At 47.5% G+C, this 17,799-nt stretch overlaps 1 protein-coding gene across 1 annotated transcript; it reads left to right on the top strand.

The window, feature by feature from the left end:
* Positions 1-5: 5 nt before the first annotated feature.
* Positions 6-15,530, top strand: FAM76A (family with sequence similarity 76 member A). The gene is made up of 9 exons (XM_019547857.1): positions 6-154; positions 1,210-1,264; positions 1,899-2,051; positions 2,994-3,151; positions 4,103-4,189; positions 4,871-5,002; positions 10,155-10,290; positions 10,914-11,015; positions 13,454-15,530. Exons 1-9 carry the CDS (start codon positions 6-8, stop codon positions 13,538-13,540), a joined length of 1,059 nt encoding a protein of 352 aa, XP_019403402.1. The 3' UTR covers positions 13,541-15,530.
* The last annotated feature ends 2,269 nt before the right edge of the window (positions 15,531-17,799 follow it).

The raw sequence follows: 17,799 nt of genomic DNA, 5'->3' as shown, positions 1-17,799 counted from the left end.
TAGAGATGGGGGAGGGCATAGGAGACCCTGGGGGCAGCGGGGGTCTAATAGCAGTGCTGACCGTGGTGCAACGTGTCCTTCTCTCCCAGGAGTGCCGCATCGCACACCCCATCGTCAAATGTACCTACTGCAGGACCGAGTTCCAGCAGGAGAGGTAAAAGCCTCCCCGGTGTAAGCGCGGGATGCTGAGGAATGGGTGGTTCGGGGGTCTTTCACACACCTCTACAGCGTTCCCATGTCAGCAGCCCGCCTCCGCCGCGGGGACCGCTCGGCCCCCTGTCCGCATCAAGGCGATGCTTGTTGACAGCTCTGAGGCTGTTGTCTCCCCTTGAGCTCATACAACACCGGCAGGCTAAAATGGGGGCTCCCTTCCCATTTGTCCCACCGCAGTGCTCGACGTGGGACCTGTGAGTGTCCACTCCAGCAGGCTAGTTGGCCGTGACAGTGTGGTTTCATCCACAGAAGAAGCTGGCAGGGTCCTTGCTTTTTGGCGTTTTTCCTGGTTGGTGCTGGATGACATCCATCCTTCAGGGCAATGCCTGGATGCTGTAGCTATCAGGTGTTCCTCATATAGATCGCTTGACGCACTCAAGTGACTCCCCTGTAAAGTGTGTACCGTTCCCAGGCCCTGCACTTAAAACCATTAATGCCTGGTACTCTGCTTAGTTTTAAAACCCTTTTCTGTGTGTCGGATAATCTTTGAAGAAAAGACGCGAGCCTTTCCAGCTGCAGTTGAGGGTAGGGGACTGGAGGTGCTGCGCAGTGGTCCTGTTTCCCCCCCTGCATGAATGGCCCAAACAAACTTCCATCCTAGCTTGTGTTCACGGTGCAATTCCAGTGCTGAAATGACATGGTCGCTGGTATTTGTCATGTCCACGACTGGTTAGGTAGTGACCAAATAACTCGCTTTGATCCAAATCCAACTGAGATCACACCTGCAGAGTTGACAGCCTGATATCTTCTGAGAAGGCCTAAAAATAAAAGGATCCCTTTTGGTAACCTGGAAGATTATTGTCAGCTAGGCGGGAATGACAAAAATCGGCTTTGATGTCAATGCTGGGAGCAAGGTAAATATAAAACTCCTGCAAACGGAGTTGTGTGTTAGGGGAAATTCAGGACCTAACTGCAAGAGGATTAATTTTGCACGTAAATTGTTCCAGCAAAATAATGATTTTTTTTTTTTTTGTAATATGTGTTTTGTTTTAACAGCAAAACCAACACAATATGCAAGAAATGTGCTCAGAACGTGAAGCTATATGGGACGGTAAGTGCTAGGACCTTTCCCTTTCAATCCTGTGACTTAACACAGTGTTTCTCCTATTGCCCATCATCCCAGAAGATCCCAAAGCTGGTTTCAGGCTGTCTGTGGAAGGTGACACATGAACTGTGACACATGCTGGGGTGAAATGTGGAAACTGTTTGTTGTAGTGTATAGCAAGCAGCTCCTTGTCTCGGGTTAGGTTAGTATAAACTTTCACATGCCCAACGGAGCTACGAGGGGGATTAAAGGAAGCCAGAATGCAGTTATATATCTAAATTAGAAGTCGCCCAAGAAACAGAGACAAACCTTTCTTCCCCTCTGGACTAGATGCAAAGCAGAGGTCCTGACTCTGTGAAAGGTTTCATGGCACTTTGCGCAGAATCAGGGTGATTCAGGTGTCCTGCCTAATCGTGGGGTTTCAGTTCCAGACTCTGCTCCTGGGCCTGACTAGGTACATGTGCAACTCCTGAGTCGGTGTTGCAGTATTAGTTTAATGCAGGAAAATAAGCAAAGATGGCAGCATTTGGAATGAGAGAAAAGAGCCTTGCATGTATCTTCTATATTTAGAAAGCTGCACATATGTTCTGCAATCTTAAAACATTACTGTATTGTACTTTATTGCTGTGTCTTTTTAAAGCCAAAACCGTGCCAGTACTGCAACATAATAGCGGCGTTTATTGGCAACAAGTGCCAGCGCTGTACGAACTCTGAAAAGAAGTATGGACCACCACATTCATGCGAACAGTGCAAGCAGCAGTGCGCGTTTGACAGAAAGGATGACAGGAAGAAGGTGAGTACGCGTGTATAGGATGATACTGATATTTGGCTGGGGTGTTATGACCCCAGCACTCATTCCTGCCTGGGGGAGGGGGTCAGACCTGATGATCTGTTTAGGTCCCTTCTGACCCTAAGCACTATGTAACTAGGAACTGGAGTGATGGAAGGACCGATTGCCACAACGGGTTCTTTTGCATGGAGTGAGAGTTTTGGCTGTAATAACTCATACTGGCTGTAATATATTTCCTGGGCTACCTGAGAAAGATGTGAGATGTATGGTGAAACTGCTCTTTCAGCATCTTAGCTCCTTCATCAGACTTCATGCTGAAACTCCTCTTGAATTTGGGCTGAGGATAGGAGGGGGCACAAATGAGAAGGGGACCTTGCTATGAAATGGGACCAAGGGTCCTCAGCTTTCTGCAAAGTGATGTGTCCTGCCCACAAACATGTTTCATAGCCCTGATCCTGTAACGACTTGCATGTGTTCTTGATGCCCTGCGAGCAGTCCCGAAGTGAAGTGCTCGTACAAGTTTTTGCGGGACTGGGGCCCTGTGTTGCATCATTCAAACTTTCTACTTGTTCTTGCCGTTTCTATGTGCAGCAGCAGTGCTTGGGTTTCCCAGGGTGCCCACCTAGGTACAACTGTGGGGCTTTGACTTGATAAACACCCCAGTTTGTGCAAGTTGTGACTTTGATTTTAGAACATCCAAAAATCTCAACATAGGATAGACTGTAGTCATGCTGAGCTTTTGTCGTTGTTCATGGTGCTGCTCATGGCGGTGCTGAATGCAGTCATCATGCCTCCGAAACACTTCAGAGTTGCCTCAAATCATTGTTTGTGCAATCATCTTGGGCCCATAAACCCTGAGGATATTGCTAATGCACTGTAGGCTCAAGTTGTAGGCAAGATATGAGGGAAATCCTCTCCTTGTTGCCTCTTTGCCTTCCCTCGCAGGTGGATGGGAAGCTGCTGTGCTGGCTGTGCACATTGTCATACAAACGGGTCCTACAGAAGACCAAAGAGCAACGCAAACATCTCAGCAGCTCTTCCCGGACGAGCCTCCAGGAGAAGGAGCAGTACAGCAGGATCAGCGGTGGCAGCCATTACAACAGGTAACTTGTGTGAAACTGCTGCTGCAGGCACTTCCTCCCAGCACTTGCATCTTTGGGCTAAACCTGTGACACTCCCAAGCCACATATGACTCTTAGCAGAAGATGTTAGCAAATGCTTTTTTGCTGGATGCAGTGGGATGTCTTTCTTGCAATCACAAATAAAGCAATATATGTGCTATCCATCACTACCACTCATCATTATCTATCACTATCAATCGTCACTAGGGCTAAAGAGGCTTGTGGCTTTTAAAGTACCTGAACTGGAGTGCATTTGGTATGTGTCGGGGCATGTATTTTGCTGTGCGTCTTCAACACAGGACTAAATGTTACTGTACTAGAGACACATTTCTGAGCAGCAGAGCAGGAGAACTGCATGCTTCCTTTGCCACCTTTCTGAATACCAGCAGGAAGCATGGCTTAGACCTCAGTGCAGGGTAATATTTTTTTATCTAACTATTCATCTTTCTAAACACTCTGATTCTCATTAGTATGCAAACCCAGTTTTGCTGCAAACTTCTTATAATAACCAATGCTTCTCAGGGTTTTCACAGCAGACTCAGCTCTGGAGCAAAGCCACCTGTTTACAGAATGTCCCCTGTCTAGTTAGTGAGTTTTCTCATAGGAAAATTAAAAGTAAACTGTATTTATACAACTAATGAGGAGTGTGCCTTAAACCATGGGGTAAGTTTGCTATTCTGGCTGGCTGAAAACAGGTACCGAGAGGTGAAAATGATTTGTTCCAAGTGACACAGCCAGTCAGTGGCAGAGCCAGGGTTAAAACCAGGGACTTCTGATTATTCACCCTTGTACTCTGACCATTGTTTGGAGAACTCCCTTGCTGGGCTTGGAAGTGTGGGATGGTGTTTAATTGCACCTCTTTCTTATGGGCCGGGGTGATGTTGCATTTGCAGGCGTTCTCAGTTGTGACGTCTTTTTTTCCTACCTTCCCAGCCAGAAAACCTTATCCACATCTTCTATTCAGAATGAAATTCCAAAGAAGAAACCCAAGTTCGATGCCATTTCTGCCAACGGTGACAGGTGAGCCAGGTAGCTGGGGATGGTGCAGGGGGGAGGGGTCTTGCTTGTTTGAAGCTGGTGTCAGAGAGAGTTCAGTGCAAGTAGCAGGGTGTGTTTCCGATAGAAAGGGGGCTCTCAAACTGTGGGACTCCAAGGGGCTGCACCAGCAGCTTTCTGGGACCCAGTGGGCCAGCCCTACCTGGGACATGAGACCTACATGTGGAAATCAGAAGGCAGCCATCAGTTCGTACCTGCAGGCATAGGAAATGACTTGTTGGTTGAGTTCACCAGCAGTGAGAAACCTGCAGCAGGTTCTGCCTTGTCCTCACCTTGCAGGGCCAGGGAGAGGGTGGCCACAAGCTGCATTACAGAGATCACATCTGAAATGGGGGCACTCCTGAGGCTAGAGCCTTATCTCTTAGAATAATCAGAAAAAGGGCTAGAGTAGGGGGACAGAATCATTAGGTGAGAAAACAGACAGATCACCCATCTTCCCCGCTTGTCATGAGCGAGGGAAAATGATAAGCAGCTTTGGAAGCAGTGGGCTGAGTTCTGCCAGAGCAGCAAGCGTGCAGCTCCGTGAGCCCTGAAGCCTGCCATGGCAGAACAAGGCTCATGAGCTGTGTCAGGAGATGGATATATTATTTTTTTTACTCTTGTACATGCATATTTTCATTCCTCCCTTTCCTCTCTGATTCTCAGCGTTCCTTCCTCTCCCGAGATGCTTTGCCCCCCTATCCAGAGTGCCCCGTCCGTGTTGGTGCAGTGGGCTGCTTCCCAACAGAGTCTCGGTGCCCATCATTATCCTGTTTCTCAAGGCACTGACAACCTGAAGTGAGATCACCTATTGTTTTCTCCCCCGTTGCCCTCCCTCCCTGGAAATGGCTGCGCCCATGGAAACTGTCCCTGTCGCTGGATCTCCTTCCAAACTGCATTGAATTGGGAGCGTGGACCACAGCGTAGGCTTGTTAGTGCTGGGGAGCCTTGTTAAGTCTCTCCAAGTAACTGGTAATTACTCGTCATCCGTCCTGAAGCGAAGTCGCCTCTGTCCTGCAGACGGCTGCCGTCCCATGGTCTGGGGCTGGTCACAGCAGAAATTCTGAAGCATGAAATTGAGCTTAAAGAATTCTGGAGGGGCGCAGTGATGGCAGAATTCTTCAAACTGAATTGAATGCAAATTAAGGCCGAGGATTGATGTTGATTGAATACCACGCCTCATTCCCTTGGGCAGAACAGGTGTGCCACCTACAGTAGCAATGGAAGCTACCCCCTAGAGTGGACTCTTGTTTCCTTTGCACCTGCTGGGGCTGCCAGCCAGGCTGTGAAGCATTGTCACCGTGGAGTTTTCCTTATATCTGCTCGCATGAGGCTGGATTGAGACCCAAATAACTCATTTCAGTCTCCATGCTAGCTCTGAAGCCAGCGTAGAAGCAAAAGGCTCCACACCCTAAAATCTGTTACTAGTTGACTTGCATTGAATTAGGCAACTCGTTTCTTTTCAATTTGTTCACCGGGCCTTGTCACTCCAACTTTTGGAGCCTTGGCAAGTTGTGGGTCTGCCCGCAAACCTCTTGTTTTCAGCATATGTCCTTAGCGAGTTAGGCAGAATTCATAGCTGCTGCTACTACTGAGCTCTACCTTGTACTGTGCGCTGTACGTGACGGAAGTTGTAGCCATGTTAAAAAGACCGGTGGCTGCATTGCTGTCAAGCAGCAGTAATGTTTAGTGGGTAATTAGGTTTAATCCTGAGTTCTGATTCTTTGTAGATTGTACAGAGATTTGACTGACTACAGGGTGCAGACCACAGGCCAAAACAGAGCCCAGTAGGAACAGCTGCATTGCGGTCCTGGCTTTGGGGTCCAGTTAGATTGCTAGTGCAGCCTTTATATGGGCAATATTTGTGTGTCCCTGAGCTGAATTAACTTGGGTAACAGCTCCAATATGGTCCACCTCATCTGCCCTTCTCACCTCCTGGAGGCTTTCTATCATGTGGAAATTCTTGTATTACATTGAGCCCCTAAACACTCTGTGGGATTGCATGTTTGTGATGATTATTTCTGGGTTCTCCTGCTCTGTCCTGTGGTTTGGGGGTGGCCAAATGACTTTTGCTTTAGCTCTGTTACAATTTCATGTAACTGTTGGCTGTTTTAGTGTTAACTTGGGGGTGATATTTGCTGCAGATAACGCTAAGAGACTTAATGGTTCTGGCAAAAGGCTCAGCATCTTTCCCAGTGAGTTCTGTCAGTGCCCATTGGTACCAACCTGCAGCAAACCCTACCTTTCCAAGTTTCCCGGGGTCCTTCAGTCCAGTACTCTCCTACGTGTCTCACCCAGTTCTCCTGGTGTCTCCCATATTCACTTGTAGCACCTATTGCTATTGCATCCAGAGCCACCTCACACAAGTTTGCCAAGGCACCTCTATCCTGACCTACTGCATCCCTTGCCTGGCTTCTCTTTAGCAGAGGCTGCCACATGTGGTCTTTTGATATAATCAAATGTTCATGGTGGATTGAACTAACAGCACCACACTCCTTTCACTGGTGTCCACACTCAGAATCCAGTTCCAAGGCATGACAGGCCTATGCACTGCCTTATTGGTGCCCTGAGTGAACCTTTTAGAATAGAAGGGCCTAGATTGCCTCTCCATGAGCCCTGAGAGACATGCGTATGTAGCTGAGCAGTCAGTTTTGTTCAGTGGAAATATTCCTGTTTGTACAAGTATGCCATGCCTGTGCTTTAAGTACCTAGTGGGCATGATTGCACTGCCTGCTCTGTAAAACAGGCCCAGGGGGAGCGACCATTTCCTCTAAAAGTGTTTGTTTTTTATCCACAGTTTTATGTCTGGGGAGGATGTGTCTAAGGCCTTTTTGATGCAATTTGAATGTTGGCCCGTTGTCCTTGACAGCATCCTTTAAGTCAGCCTTGTTTCAATATCAGAGTCCCCAGACAATGGAAACAGCCCTCCAGAGGTGTTGAGGGCAGAAGGCTACAGCAGACCCAGACCTGGGCTTTCACAGTTTCCTTATTGTGTGCAGGGATTGTTCTTGTTAAACGGATGTTCACTGATTTGTTTGCTCTGTAGTCTTCTCATGCTGAAGTCTGTAGCTGGCTCCCTCACTTGAGGTCAGGGAGAAGGGATCTTTTGATTACTGACTCAACTTCAAAATGAAGTTCTGTTCTTTGCACCTTTTGGATTATTTGTGGGTGCATCTTGCGCCCAGATACGAGTTGGATACATGGCCATTTTAAAATATAGCAGAAAAATTACACCTGCTCTCTCTTTTCTAGGCACAAAAACCAAAGGATGGGTGAGACCCTATATCTTTACTCCCAACTTGCCAATTCGTTAAGGGTAGAATAGGGTGAGAAAACAGCCTCAAATTATTTGTCCTTGCTGAGGGGGCAGACATCGCTCTTCTCCAGTCTACTTTTCTGTTTTAATAAGTGTTTTGGTGTGAGAGCAGATGCAGGGAGTGGAAGTTTCCTGAGCGAGTTGCCCTGGGAAGTCGGCAAATCTGGCACCCTCTCTTGCTGCGGGACTTGGCAGGAGGGAATCCCTCGTGGCCGAGTAAGGAGGATAAGCGCAGGCTTGTTTTCAATTGGAAAGTTTTGTGAAGAAGCTTTTCTTCACCCACCCTCCCAGAACAGGCTTGGCGTTTCTTCCTCCGTTTTTTCTCATGCCAACATGCCTCAGTGGTGTGCGGTAGCCGGAAGCTCTCCTTCAGAGAACAAAGGACCTGAGGGTTATATTAGTGCCTTGGTCACCAGTGAAGGCACTGGAGGCTGCTCTGCTTTTCCAGGCCAGGAACCTCACCCTCCTAAGTAGAGGCAGGCTGCTGCCACACTGAGTCCACAGTGCTCTGGGGAGAGGTGCCAGTTTGGGGGTGGCTCTTTGTGCCTATGGAGCTTTAGACATTTGAATCTGTGCAACTAAGACAGCCTGAAAAGCCACAGGCAAGGGCAGGTGGTTTGAACAAAGGGGGCTCTGCACTGAGGGTAGGCGTGAGTTACTGACATGATGTTTTTTTCCTGTTCTTGTCCACGCCAAGCATTTACCATTGGGTTAGTTATTGTGTTCTAATTTTGTGCAGGGTCCTGCAGATATTGACTGCCTTGCCTGGGATTCATTTCCAACATTTCCTGGTCTGGTCTGTGACCTTTATGACCTACACCAGTGGTGCCCAACTCATCCGGCCATATGAGGCCAGTCCGTGGGCCCAATCCGGCATGCAGAGCTGCGTCATCTGGCCTGTGGGAATCGTTACAGGGCTGGAAATTAGATGCTAGGATGAGTGATGGCAGTGTTAATTGCCACAGGCCCAGGAGGTGTGGTAATTAATGCTGCTGCTGCTCCCCTGCTGCCAAATTTCTGGAGCTAGGGGGAGCCCCATAGGCTGGGTCTGTCACCCCTTACCTGCATGACTCTCATTGTTGAATTTTTCCTCTTAGGCTTTTCCTCCCCTGTGCATGGGGAGTCTTTCTCCATCCCCTCCTTAATACTATACCTCATCATTCAAACTATGTCGTATTAGATCAGTGCATTTTCCAAGTACCAAAGAGATTCCAGACAAAGTAAGAAGCAGCCATTTATATTCTTGTTCCACAGATGGGAAAACAGGCTGAGAATAGTGATGTAACTGGTCTAAGACCCAGGAGCAGGTCTGTAATGGTGAAGTGTAGGGTCTGGATGCATCGTACCATGCTGCACTTGTCTTCTGATGTATACAGCCCTGCTGTAGGGACATGGGGCACCTACAGGCTTCATCTGCAAGGCACAGCGTCTTGTTGTTGAGGCTGTGCTACACATTGTGGCTTCTAATCACCACTTCTGCGGCAGTTATGTTACTTAATAATAAGCAGACTGTTTAAGCCGGTAGGATGCTGGGTACAAAACTTTACCACATACTTTATTATTAAAACTTTAACATTTTATGACAGTATCACTTTATCCATTATTGCAACTCATTTGCACCAGTGGAATGCTCTGAAAAGGCAGCCAGACCCAGAGTTATAGTAGGTGATGGCCGGATCCTTAGGCGAGGCAAGCTTCTGGGCTGTTGACTGTCTCTGTTCAGTGGTTGAACAACACAAAGCACTGTTGGATCCTGAGCCATGATGCGGTTCTAGGCACTGCTGCGCTACAAAAATAGTCCAGTTGCCGTATGTGTTGGTAATTTGTAGGGAGACTTCATGGATTACCAAAAGTAAAGGAGCATCTCTTGTCCAAACAAACTGTCAGCCAGCCAGCTAGCTCTATAGAGCCAAGCGTCTGTTTCTTCTTCACTCCTTTCTTTGATGTGGTAACAAAGCCTCTTCCCAAATTGCTGCACCATGGTGGGAATCAAACTACAGAAATCCTAAAGCATTGCTTCCTGCAGATAGCTCTGACTATAATCTAGGCATCCGTTTTACATTGTTTGTTTAACTTGGGGGTTATTTGTCTTTTTTCCTGCTCCATTTTTTACCATAGTCGTGATTTGCATTTAATGAAAGGGATTTTTTCCCCCAGACATGCAGTGACCTAAAGAGGGTTCCTAGGTGGTTGCGTAAAAGTTTCATTAGCACACTGATTGCATTCCACACCTCCTGGTTTGAAAATGGTTGATTACTGCAAATAGAAAAGCCGCAGACACTGGCTTAATGGTTACCAAACGTCTGTAACAATCCTGTGTCCTTTCTTGCTGACTGTGTCACGTTAAACTTGCTGTAGCAGGTAAATCCTGTCAGGCCTCAGGAAATCAACCACCGTGCAGTGTTGTTCTCTACAGATTCCCAGTGATCTGGAGACAAAGCTTTAGGTAATACTCAGAGACCAGGAGTAGGTTATGCCGGTGAATGGATGACCCTGTTCATATGTAGCTATTCAAAACGAATCTCTTCTATATGTGCCATGCCATCCGTGTGTGGGTTTCCATATGTCTGTGACTAGAAATGGTTGTGATAAAATCCTTTTTTCCTCCCCCCCAACCCTTTTTTTTTCCTGCAGTTTTTCTCCAGACCTTGCCCTGGACTCCCCTGGCACAGACCACTTTGTTATTATTGCCCAGCTGAAGGAGGAAGTGGCCACTCTGAAGAAGATGCTGCACCAGAAAGATCAGATGATCTTGGAGAAGGAAAAGAAGGTACAGTCCGTGCTGCGCTCCCGCACACTGCCCAGGGGATTCAGAACAGCTTCTCCTAGCAGCAGCATTCAGAATAACACATGCTGCTTGCACCACACAGCAAAAGGGTTAGTTCAGTCTTGCAAACCCCACTGTCATGTAGGTATCATTATTTCCGTTTTAAGTAGAGGAACTGAGGCATAGAATGGGTAATGGCCTTTTTTCAGAGCCTGGCAGAAGGAACCCAGAGCGGTAGGTGTTCAGCACCTTTGGAAATCAGGCCGTGAATTCCTTTTCCAAGGGTGTTACCAAACATGGACTCTAACCAAGTGTCCTATATGGATCCCATCACTGTAGCACTCAGTAAAGGTCTGCAGCTTCTGAAAGAGTCTTGGCATTACCCCAAGACACTATCATTGATGCATTTATTACTGAGTCACTTGAATGACCTAATAATAAAAGATACCACAAAATGAATCCTGCTTCTTGCATATCCCCTGGACCATAACTATTACTACAGCAACATGCCCGTTCTGAAGGTGACTTCTGCAGAGGTTTTTCCAGACCTGGACACCTTTTCAGTGTGCAGGTCATTGGCCTGGTCTCCTTTGTCCTCACTCACCTGCTGTTTCATTTCTCCTCAGATTACAGAGCTGAAGGCTGACCTGCAGTACCAGGAATCCCAGATGAGGGCAAAGATGAACCAAATGGAGAAGACGCACAAGGAAGTCACAGAGCAGTTACAGGTGATGCCATTTGGGTTTTAATTTGCTGAACTGCAGTGTTCCCGGGAATACCTGAGAACACTCAGTCACCTCATGAGCTCCCACACATCTGACTCCACTAATGCCTCTCAGTCCTGCAGCCCTTGCACCCCTCCATCCCAGAGCTCTGCTTTTGCCTCTCAGTATCAACCTGCTGCAACTTCTCTCAAATCTTTATCAGGTCCCCAAAAGGCATTGCCAGGGTATTTTTTTATTGTTGTTGCTGGACTATATTAATATTGTGAAGAAGTCCCTGAGCTGGTGGGGAAAGTCCAATTTGTGTTCAGAGGATGGACTATCAGCTGCAACAAATTCTGGTCTGCAAAAGATTGGGCCACAGGGTTATTTTCTAAAACAAGAAATTGGTCATTGCGTGCAGAGTTCATCTTCTAAGTTCCTCTTTCTGGAGTTGGCAGTGGTCTAAATTTCTAGCAGTGAGGGTGAGGATGCAACACAGGCCCAGGATTCACACAAGAGAAAATATCCTTCCCCTGTGACCATAATCACCCACCCAAGTTTAATAATTAGAACATAGGACAAGTATTGTAGCTTACAGGTTCTGTCTGAAGACAAGTGCCTGTGAGGTCCTGCCCACATAGGCTGGGACAGGATTTGAATCCGGTCCATGATCTTAGTTTTGCGGTGGGTGGGATGGGGCTTGACAATTTTTCTTTTAGAATTGAGGAAGTGGGAGACACTGGATGGCTTGGAAGAGCTGGTGATGGAATTAGAACCTGGCGTTTTGATGTTGGTTTCTCCACGTCAGCAGTGACCCAAAATTGCTGTCATCTGCAGCCCATTAAATGGCCCATGTAGAGTAAGAGAGTGCTGTTGTTTTAGTTCCTAGCAAATGATTGCCCATCTCTCATGTTGCCGCTAACTGGTCACCTTTTATCAGTATTCTCAGCTGAGTGGCCATGGGCTAAGCACAGACTGATTTTCATTTTCTTGCTCAAGATGATCCCTCCAGATCAGGCCAAAAGCACATTGGTGGGATAGTGCTGAACCTGTTTTGTGGCTAGAAGACATTGCCCTTCCAAGCTGTCAGTCAGGCACCTTGCAACAGCCCTAACCGTGCTCAGTTTGGACATAAAAGGGCAAGATACAAATCCCTGACCTGGTTTATTCCCCAGTTTCCCTGGTATTTTTGGGTGGAGGCCTGTGTGTGTGTGAATCTCTGTGCTGCTTGTATTTGGCTGTCGGTGGGACTGCCCAAAACCTGTTCTTTCTGAGTTCTACACGTCAGCTGTCCTTGGCCGAGACCTTGGAAATTCTTTATCCGACGGCTCCAAAATAAAAGTTCAAACCCTCTTGGTGTATTGCAGGTACCTTGAAGTCTTTGTGAGATTTCCCCCTTCCTTTATGTGTCGTGTTCTCTTGGTTTTGTTGTCTTCTCCAGGGTGAAGGGTGTTGTCTGTAGGCTCACCAGCTGCAAAGGGCAATGGATGCTCCAGTGCTGGTGCAGAGACACTCTGGTCTCTTGTTTGTGATCCATCTGTCCAGCACCGCTTGAATCTTGGCTCATGCTGTTTCTTGGCTGTCCTGTGACCCAACGGTGAAGGCAGCGGCTGCTTTCTTATTGGGATGTCCACTCAGTGCAAACAAAACCAGAACAGCCATACCTGCCTTTCTGTGCAGAAGCTGCTAGGTTTATCTCTGCTGTGCCAACAAGATCTGCGGGCAGCCAGAGGGCTTTTCAGCATGGGGAGAGGTGGCTCAGGGTTTGGGGATGAGAGACTTAGAGCCTGTCACTTCTAGGTCGCTCTGTTTGAATCCAGGCCACGTTGCATTGACTAAAGGCCATTGCTCCTCTAGCCCCCCAGGTGCTTTGTGATGTTTTCTGTCTCATCCTTTGTTGGGGTGCACTGGGATCGCACAACCCACCAGGACAGTGCTGCACCCCTGGGAGTCTTCTTGTTGGCAGCCTCAGTCGAGAGGCCCATGGGGAAACAAGACAGGAAAACTGATGAAGCCACTCCACTATGGGGCTGGTCAGAGTTGAGATGGGTGCAGTGCAGAGGGGGTCTGCAGTGGCTTTCTGCCAGCAGGGTATAGCATGGGGCCTTTGGGCTCCGGAGCTGTGAATCCAGCACGTGTCATACAAAGTACCTGGGGGAGGGAATGAACGGCCCCTCCCTATCTGATCTAATAAAAATCTGTCATGCTGCATGCTGGAAACCTGCAGCAGTCAGATGGTGCCCTCCCTTGGCCAGGTACATTGTGGTGAAAGAGCCCTCGACGCCGCAGCTGTTTCCAGCTGGGGGAAGCGAACTACTAGACTTGATGAACTGAAGCTGCCATCAGTACAGCACCTTTTGTATCCTCGTTCTGCATCCAAGAAGCTAGCAGCTCCTCCCCTGGTACTTCTAGCCTAATGCTGTTCCATGCCATTAAAACACCCCTTTTCACTGTGTTTCCAGGCCAAGAACAGAGAACTCCTGAAGCAAGCAGCTGCCCTGTCCAAGGGCAAAAAGCCTGAGAAGCCGGGAGCAATAACCTCCCCTTAAAAACAAAAAGAGACTGGGAGCTTTCCCCAGCATTAGCCAAGGAGCCTGGCTAGCAGCCTGCCTGTCCTGCTGGAACCCCCAACCTCAGATTTGTTACGATCCTATTGCTATGGACTTGATGGAAACGCCTGGTGTGTGTTGCCTTTCGACAGCATGCTTGAGTGTGTCCGGTTATCTGTTGAATCCTGTTATATATTATAGCTGTTCTTGGGGAGAGGTGCTCCTAGGCATCCTACTTCCCCCATGCTCCAGAACAAATGCTCACAGGAAGATACTTGTTTTCTAACCAGTTGTTATCACTGCCACCCCATATGTAGACAATGGGGGCCTGTAGCATTGGAGATTTCTACTCTCTGATGCGATACCTGCTGCTCTGGGGCACAGTGCCTCACCAGCTGTTTTTCAGACATGCCAAGAGCTCTGTGGTGGGAATTTTATTTCAGAGTATTCTGTTCCTCTTTTATCTGCGAGCCCTTCTCTCCCTTTCTGAGGACGGAGGGCAAGCCGGCATGTGGGAGCTGGAGTCAGTCCATGTCTCGGGAGCACTTCCAAAATCTGAGCTAGAATTTTATCTTGGGGGTTTTATTTGGGTTTTTTTGGCAAACCAGACTGCCTGCGTTGATTGCTTTTGGTGTGGGACTCCTAGCAGAATAACTGTATCTAACCCCCTGTGTCTCTATGGGATCCCAGTTGTAACAGCTGGGATGTCAGGTCATTTGACTGAGCTGGCATAAATGAACTTCTCTGGGACTGCCCAACATGAAGAAGGTTACTCCCCCCTCCATAGCCTTGCTCCAGTTTCTCCGCTTTCTTCTCTTCATCACTCCTTATCGCTGGTTTTTATGCCTCTTTCCTTGATATCAGGAGTAGGATCAGGTTAGTTCTGAGAGAGGTATTGCAGGGAGCAATGCCCCAAAGCAGGAAGTGTTTCTTGGGTGCTGGACAGAGACGCCCTATCCCCCTTCCCCATCAAAGCCAGCAGGGTAAAAGGGCAAGAAGGTTCTCTGCAGCGAAGATGTGCTTCTCTAAAACACACCTGCTTCTGGGGCAAGGAGACCCAAGGTGGTTTCAGCGAGGTCAGCAGGGATGAACCCCCCCACCGTCCACCTTCATCGGAGCTGAGACAAGGTGAATGCTGCAGGTGCCTGAGCTCTGTGCTTGGGGCGCTGAGAGAAGGCGATAAAAATCAAGCTGCTCTTAGGGAGGGAAACCTAAGAGCCGTGCCTGCTTCCTCCATGAAACGCCAGCAGTGAGCCCCACTGTGGTAGTGCGAGGAGATATCTCAGGGTCCGGTACTCCCACCGCGAGGTGGGCGGTGGGGAGGGAGCCTTTAATGGGTTAATCGCTATCCGAGGCAAGGAGCCTTCAAGCCCTGTGGACTGGGCCAGCTGCTCTAACAGAGTTTTTATAAATCTTTTTAACTAGAGAGTTGTGGGGTTTTTTATTTTATTCTTTTTTTAAACAAAGATGATTTTATTCAAAGGCACTTTCAGATGTTGGTAGCTTTGGGCATGGAAGGAACACACTGAAGCATTGGAGACGCTGTGGGTTTGTTCTTTTTATTTTGCTTTCCAATTTTTTTTTTTTAAGAGACTTGGGATGCTCAAGAATCGTTGCACTCCGCCAGAGTGCGGCAGCAGGAAAACGCGCCTAATTTTATACTTCATGTCTTTTTAAAAGAAGTCTGAACTGTATCAATAACATTTTTAAAAAGTGGGGACTTTTTCTTTTGAGTGTCCCTCTGGTTACAGAAATAATAATAGAGGGAGAAGGACCCTGTACATAAAATAATGTTTTCTTTTCTCTCTCTCTCTCTCTCTCCCTTTTTTTTTTAATTGTGAAAACTTGATCATGCAATTGAGTAGCTGATGATTTGTAGTAATAACGTTGTTCCTTTGTATGTTTGTAATAATGGAGATTTTAAAGGGATGCTTTGATTTGTACAAAATTCAGACAAATGTAAAAGTGTTTAAAAGCATACTCCTCCTGATTTTGTGTGTCTGATATTTTCTCTTTGCCTTTTATGGGTTGAATCTCTAAAGGGAGGCAGGCAGTTTCTTTTCTCTGGGCCTGAAGACTGATGCTGGTTGCACACCCATGGTTGACTTCTGCCCTGGGATTTGGGGCGTGCGTGCGTGTGTGTGCAGAGAACAAAACTGCATTTTCTTTAGGTTTCTTTCTACTTCTGCTTCTGTCCTTCAGATTCTCATAGCTAAGACCCTGGCCAGAGGCTTTGCTTCCTGCCTTGCCTTCAGCTACCCTGAAATCTTCTTGGAAGATCCTATCAAGACCCTTTTGGTTGTTTGTTCTGTTTCTTGAGCTGGAAGTGCCTTGAACTAGTGCTCTTGTGGGAGGGGAGAGAGATTATTTTTTTCAAAGGTACAAAGGATAGCAAGGTGGATGGAGATTATTACGCTTTGTGAACCTTCCTGGCTTAGTAGAGTTGCTTGAATTGCTTTTCCCTACAGACATGTTTATTTTTTGTTTAGCAGAAATTCAAATACTGTACCACAATATTTGACATGAGAGCATGTCATGTGTCAGTGTTGCTGGGCTGCAGCCTGGGAGCTGGGGCTCGGGTACTAGATGTTTCTGTTCTTAGCTGTCATCCTGGCTCTGTCTCCTATGAGAAACTCTGGTTTCCATTCCGATAGAGGACAAGGGGGTGCACTGGGACAAAGCATCCCTCTTCAAAGCATGAAAAATGCAAACCGTGGCTCCGAGGAAACGTGTCTGCAGCAAAGTAGCTGGCATGTGGATGCTGGATTTTTTCCACAAGAAATGCATAGTTTTCTGTATAAAGCAGGCATTGGGATAAAGGTGTTAGTCAAATATGCAGTTTTCTGTTCCAAAACCTCCAAATTTGGACAGAACTTTTTCTACCAGCCTTTATCTTTCAACATTTTTTCCTGTAGTTCATATGAAAAGAGAGAGTAACATGACCTTGTGAATTATAAAGTGGAGTGTAAGCTGCTACCCTGCCCAAGCCTGGAGGTGGCTTGTCCCTGAATGCCCCAGGTCAGTCTGATGCCGTTGCTCTAGACACACTTGTCAGCACAACTCCTGACCCCAGCAGAGAGGTCATTAATTATGTACAGGGACCAGTTTCACCAACCTCGCTGTAAGGAATGCATGTACGTTCTTATTTTCTCCGTGGCATCTTTCAAGGGTGACTTTAAGCTGTGTTTATTTCTTTATTCCGTGCATAGAGAAGGCTTGGAGGGGTTGATTTCGACTTGTTTGTCACCTGAGAAATAATCAAGTTCACATCTGGTTTTGCTGGACTCCAGCCCTCTAAAGTAGCTGACTTCTTTAAGCCGGGGTGAGATAAGGTGCTTTATCTGCAGGGACTAACTGTTGGGCGGTTCCATGAGAAGGTTGACACAAAGGGAAGAAAACAAGAATACATGAGTACTCCTTAGCATTTATATGGGGCTTTATCTCTACCCAGTGCTGCGCAAGCCTTGTTTTATCCTGGCTTGCCCCCCAGGCTTTCCCTGCTTTACAACAGGTTGGGAAATGGCTGGGTGTGTGGATTCGCCTAAGGGCACATACCGGGAGTCCATGGCAGATTTGGGAGAAGAAAGCTGGCCCCTTGACTTCTCTGTTGCCCTAACATCTACTGAGCTCCCTCTGGTCTAGAGACTCCAGAATAGACTGCGAATCTCCAAGGGGGCTTGTGCTTCTAGTTGTGCTGGAGTAGGAATTCCCACCCATGTGCTGCCTAAAAATGAAATGCCACCTGACTAGAAGCCCTTGGCTTTACCTACTGGCAGAAGGCAGGGTAGATTTGTCCCTTATAGATGCAAATTAACTACTGGTCCAGGCTTCTTTCTGCAAGCCAGCGAGCAGTTAGTGCTAAAACATCTCCAGTGACAGTAAAATGCATTGTGGAGCGCTCGTTATTTTTGTCTTAACTTCCTGCTATTAGGTCTTCCTTCCCAGGTCCCTGCCAAAGGCACGCCACGCAGCCTGTTACGCAGGACTCCGTTCAGATCTATCTTGCCTAAAGCGAAGGTCCCCCACCTTGCCTCGGCTCCCAACAACTGCTGGAAAGGAGGAGTTGTTCCCATTTAATCTGGCTGGAATCCTTTTGTTCTTGTCAGTTCTTGGTTTTGCACCTGCTGGATAAACTAGTCTGGTTGGCTTGTCCTCTAAGCCTGGGGCTCTCCCATTGTCCCTGCCCAGCTTTCTGGTATTGGCTGAAGCATTGACTTGTCTGGAGCAATCCTTAGCCAAACAAACATATTCATATAGCA

This window comes from Crocodylus porosus, unplaced genomic scaffold (genome assembly GCF_001723895.1).
Source record: "Crocodylus porosus isolate Cpor-Errol unplaced genomic scaffold, CroPor_comp1, whole genome shotgun sequence".
NCBI classification, from domain to species: Eukaryota; Metazoa; Chordata; order Crocodylia; family Crocodylidae; genus Crocodylus; species Crocodylus porosus.
The sequence above is the reverse complement of the archived record's forward strand: the minus strand, read 5'-3'. Positions and strand labels throughout refer to the sequence as shown.

Bases quoted from the DNA above. Each gene is read 5' to 3' on its own strand.
- FAM76A (XM_019547857.1), top strand. From the start codon at position 6: ATGGGGGAGGGCATAGGAGACCCTGGGGGCAGCGGGGGTCTAATAGCA. The intron at 4,190-4,870 runs GTGAGCCAGGTA...TCTGATTCTCAG, and splicing joins ATTTCTGCCAACGGTGACAG to CGTTCCTTCCTCTCCCGAGA. The intron at 11,016-13,453 runs GTGATGCCATTT...CTGTGTTTCCAG, and splicing joins AAGTCACAGAGCAGTTACAG to GCCAAGAACAGAGAACTCCT.